Source organism: Centruroides sculpturatus, unplaced genomic scaffold (genome assembly GCF_000671375.1).
Source record: "Centruroides sculpturatus isolate CEXI.00-Female unplaced genomic scaffold, Cexi_2.0 scaffold568, whole genome shotgun sequence".
Lineage (NCBI taxonomy): Eukaryota > Metazoa > Arthropoda > Arachnida > Scorpiones > Buthidae > Centruroides > Centruroides sculpturatus.
In genome coordinates this window covers 128,231-133,535 of record NW_019384710.1, presented here as the reverse complement: position 1 = coordinate 133,535, position 5,305 = coordinate 128,231, and the positions used below count along the sequence as shown (strand labels likewise).

The window sequence follows — 5,305 nt, the reverse complement described above, 5'->3', positions numbered from 1 at the left end:
GTTGCCTCATCCGTTCCAGTTGTAATAATTCTTAATGTTAAATTCTTTTCTGTTAGGTTACTTTTATTTGTATGCCACTAATTACAAAAAATAGATCTGCAATTTGCAAAACAGTTCAAGAATATTATCAATGTAAAATGCAAATAGGTAAACATTTAATGCATTAATTTATAAAAATGAGATTAGATTTTAAAGAACAGTTTCATTTATTATTTGAGAATAAGAGAGAGATTTTCTAATTAATAATGAATCAGAATTATGAAACAAAATAATCATACAGAAATGAGTACACAATGCACCAATTAAGTAATGAGGCTGATGATACTATAAAAAATAAATAATGCTAATAGCAAAATAAAGTTATATATTTTCTAAATCATCATTTCTAATATCTATATAACATATCTTTTATAAAAGTTTTGAAAACACTTCTGGAACTCTTCTTTTAATACTGTTTTTAGCTAGCTGGTCATTGGAGCCTGGATGCCATCTGTAATCACATATTGCATTTCTTTCATGGCTCTTTTGATTTCAGGGAATAGAAAATAATTTTCAGGAGCCAAATCTGCAGTGTAGTTCAATGACTTTCAACTTACGACAGAAATGTATGAGTATATTGTCATACAATAACAGTTTTTATAGTCAAAATTTAATTTTTTTCTTGATGAATCCGATCCCATAACCTCTTCAACACTTCATCTTAGAACTTTTTCATCACTATTGTTTTTGAGGCATAAATTCTCAATGGCTAATGCCTGTTATATCAAAGATGATCATTATCATGGCTTTTCACTTGATGTTTTTAACAAGTTTTTTTTTTTTTGATGGGAGAGGATGGCAAATACCAGTTTGAGCTCTGATGTTTGTTGGGCTGCAATTTTCAAGTTGTCCTATAAATTCTCATTGGCATCCATCCACTTGTCTGCCCTTCCTTAATCCCAAGAACAGAGTAAGATAGAGGAAAGTTGAGACCAGATATGGAAAGCCCTTTACGAAAATGAAAAAACTATTGAAATACGCTTGTTTAAGATAAACATTCATCATCATAAATTTTTTTCAAATTGGAAAGAATTTTCATTGTAATTTTCCCATATATAAACTCAAAACCTGATATTATTAATAAGGTGACCAACTTTTTTATAATGAAAAGGAGGACACAAATAAATTGAAGGAAAAAATATTGTAAATAAAAGAAACATTTTATTCATTGCAACAGTAATACACTATAATAATCTCTACTCCATGCATATGTGCCGTGTTGTGTTTCAATAAGATGTAAACAAAGCTACTTGTGTGTGGTGTGCTGTCTCAAGGTCTTCCTTGTGGAGCGCATGTTGTCTCATAATTGCATCTCGCCACACTATCCCGAGCCATGATGAATTGTCATGTCACATAAGATCACATGCAATGGATTGGCTCGGCATCGATCAAATACATAGATTTACAGATTAGTCTTCAAGTATCGAAAAGGAGGTCACTTTTTGAGGGAGGACAGAACTTACGAAAGAAGGACTGTCCTCCCTAAAGGAGGATGATTGGTCACCTTATTATTAATCAAAGCCAAACAATCGTAATAATGAAACAGGTTCATTATTATTGCCTGATTCATTAAGGTGATCATTTGGCTTTTACTTTTCTCAATTTTCAATAAAATTTGACAACTGTTCTTTGCTCCGTTTTCAATTTTCTGATGACATGCATAAAACTATTATTACTCTTTCCATCATAAATCATGACCAAATTTTATCAGACAAGTTTCAATTTGCACTTGTTGTAACAAGCATACACTAATAAATCTAACCATGTATATTATTTTGGCCTCTTATATTAATACTAAATGTAGAGTGCATTCAGTATCATCATTTAATTGGCACACTGTAAATACAAAAAGGCTGTTAATCAAGCTATCCAACAATTATTTGCTGTTATTCTTGAACAATGTTGCAAAGTGTGATCAATTTTTCTATTATAAAAATATTTACTGATCAGTTATCTGCAAACACATTGTTATAATATATTTTAATTAGTAAATTAATTAATATTGTTATTTTTGTCTTATCATTTTTTTATTCTGCATGTTTGAAGATGACATTATCAGGAAAATGTCAGATAGTCTTGAACATCAAGACACCTGATGAGATTAAAGAAGAATCATGGACTGCAGTAACTCTCATCAAGGAATTGAACACACCAGAGTCATCAATAATGTGGTGTGCGGAAAGGCGTCTGTTGACAAATGAACGCCACTGCACCTCGTGCAGCAAGTCGCTTTGTTTGACGGCAAATAAGAGTGTCATTGACAAATATCAGTGGCGTTGTAAGAAGTGTTCTGTTGTAGAATCCATTCGTAAAAAATCTGTCTTTCAAAATTGTCATTTAACTATTTTACAAATTATAATAATTATGTATTTTTGGTCAAGAGAGTATCCGTCCAGAATAGCTGCAGTGGAAGTTGAAGTGAGTAAAAAAGTGGCCATAGATTGGTATAATTTCTTTAGAGATATCTGCAAAAATTACTTTGATTCCCATCCAGTTCAGTTAGGAGGTTTGGATGATAATGGGTTTCCAAAGGTAGTAGAAGTGGATGAGACATTTATTTTCCATAAGAATCATAATTGTGAACAAACTAAAAATGATAGAAAATGCGTATTTGGAGGCATCGAACGTGATTCGCGAAAGTGTTTCCTAGTGGAAGTACCAAACCGGAAAGCTCAAACACTTTTTCCAATTATAGAACAATATGTATTGCCTGGAAGCAGGATTATATCGGATGACTGTTCTGCATATGCCAAAATTGGCCAAATAAATGATGGGATATATCAGCACGATAGCGTCCACGAACGAGATTTTGTGGATGGCATAGATCCAGAAATCCACACTCAACACATTAAAAATATGTGGTCAAGAGCAAAACAAAAATTAAAACATCAATATTATAAAAATACCAAATTATTTCAACCTTATTTATTAGAATTTCAATGGCGATGTTTGTTTAAAACTCATGCTTTTGAAAACTTTTTAATGTGTGTTTCAAATAAATATCCATGTTAATTTTTTAATTGTCTTTTTTTATGATGGAATTTGTACATCTTATATGTGTTCAATATTGATCATCTGATTTATCCCAGTCAAGATTCTCCTAAATTAATAGCTAATTAGATTTCAGTTTGCATCAACATTATTTGATGATTCTCCATTTACTTTTAAGTAATGAACATAACAATGACTATAGAGTAAGTAAAAGTTTATATTATATTTAATATTCATAAATCATATTTATATATTTTGAATAATTGTTGTTTTTAACATTTCATTGGCAATTACATAAAATATTATTTAGAAAGCTGATTTGGTTGCCAAACAAAATGTTTACTGGTTCTAACATATACATTAGCTTTTTTGAAGTAAACAAACAGCAATTGATGGCAAAAGTAGATCATTTACTACAAATTATGGCCATTTTTCATCTACATTAAAAACATTATGTAGATCAAATGTTACTATTTTATTTTATACCAGGGCTGTGGAGTCGGAGTCGTGGGGTTTTGGTGTTTTAGCCGGAGACGGAGTCGGTAGATTTTTACGCGACTCCACAGCCCTGTTTTATACAAGTAGAAAGGAATACGTTTCTATTAGAAGAAAAATTAAGCAATTTAAAGTTAGAAATTAAAATAATATACTAAATTAATATCTCAAGGTACACGCTAGCCTTATATTTCTCCCAGCAGGATGGAAAAAATTAACATAAATGTGAGAAAACTAAGACAAAACAAACTCATTTGGTCTACTACTAAGACCTGAAGCAGGTCTTAGAAGACCAAATAAATAATTGATTTTAATAATTATATAATATAAATTTAGGATTTTTAATTTTTCCATCCTGTAAGGTTAGTGTGTTTGTTATTTTAATTAACTGCCTGGTTGCTATAAGATTAGAACTTTAAAATTTAATATTGTTTTGTCTTTTGGGCATTAGGAGGGCCTTTTAATACGCACATCATGGATTTGGCTGGGTCTACAATGAGACAGCTGCATGATTAGAAATAAAGTCAGACTACCCATGAAAATTCCATAGGATCTAACTCAGACTCAAATCTTGGTCCTTCAGAGTGGCAGTTACATATCTGAACCACTTCAATCACATTCATTAAATTTAATTCAGCTTTGATATATAAATCCATGATTCTTAACCTGTTCATGTCTTAATGAATTCTCTTGTTACATTTCAAGTAAAATGACACCAAGCATGATCCCAGCTGTATTAAATCTTGTTGTATAAACATCTGCCAAGATTCTACATTAACTGATTTTATTGATCAAAATGTATAGCAGTAAATTTTAACAGTACAGAATAGTTAATATACAATTGATTGAAAGAAATAGCATTTTCTTCTGCCTCTGTATTAAATCAAAATCATTCTGTTATGAGCATGCTTTCTAACATGCATTCATTTAAATAGAATAAGCCTTAAAAAATATCAAGTGTGTGACAGATCTATTTTTGATTTTATTTCCGTATTAGACATACTATTTTTATCCTTTACTTTAAATTATTTTTCTTCCCCTTAAAGGGATCATAGTCTCAATTGAATGGCAGTGATTTTTATAAGGAAGAGAAGAGACAATATGAAATATGTAAGTATTTAGCTTCCAATTTTTCTCTTAAAATAAATTACATATTTATCTGAAAATTTGTTTATAGGCATTTCCTATATCTGTGAATAAAGTTTAATGTAAGTTTGCTAATCAAGTTGTCCAGTAAGAATCTACAGAGTTGCTGCTACTGTTGTCAAACTGATATGAATTAATACATCCGGTCCAATGATACTTGCTTGGATGAGTAAAATATTTTCTTTTTTTATATAATTTTGAGTATTTATTCAACAATGGAAGTTTTCTGAAAAATAAGAAATATATTTGTGAATAAATATTTATTATGGAACAAGTTTAACTTTGTATTTTAATGAACTTTGATATGCAGTTAAAGCTAAAATATTTTCCAAACTGATCAATATATAAACTTTTTTCTATACGATGATGATATGCAAATAATACTACCTAATTTCTCAGATATTATATTGTAACAATAATAGTAAAGACTGTACAGAATTACTTTATTGCATAAAATTACTTTGCAAATGTTAATCTGAATGTTACCTGTTCCACAAAATGAGCAACATTTCTGGATTTGGCATAACGCAAATTCATATTAGTTATTATTTACTGACATATTATACTAAACTGCATCAACTTGCAAATAAGTCTTGAACTTCAATTCTTTCAATCTGATAACAAAGTTTAGAAC

At 30.0% G+C, this 5,305-nt stretch overlaps 1 protein-coding gene across 3 annotated transcripts; it reads left to right on the top strand.

The window, feature by feature from the left end:
• The first annotated feature begins 33 nt into the window (after window positions 1–33).
• On the top strand, window positions 34–4,935 carry LOC111627794. Of its 3 annotated transcripts, none has more exons than XM_023371437.1 (3): window positions 34–3,233; window positions 4,572–4,635; window positions 4,703–4,935. In XM_023371437.1, the coding sequence occupies exon 1, from the start codon at window positions 2,086–2,088 to the stop codon at window positions 3,049–3,051; it is 966 nt and encodes a 321-aa protein (XP_023227205.1). In that variant the 5' UTR covers window positions 34–2,085; the 3' UTR covers window positions 3,052–3,233; window positions 4,572–4,635; window positions 4,703–4,935. The 3 variants fall into 3 exon arrangements, with proteins under 3 accessions (XP_023227205.1, XP_023227206.1, XP_023227204.1); XM_023371438.1 differs by having other exon boundaries at window positions 34–4,482; XM_023371436.1 differs by having other exon boundaries at window positions 34–4,635.
• Window positions 4,936–5,305: the final 370 nt, after the last annotated feature.

Coding starts and splice junctions, on each gene's coding strand:
- LOC111627794 (XM_023371437.1), top strand. CDS start 2,086: ATGACATTATCAGGAAAATGTCAGATAGTCTTGAACATCAAGACACCT.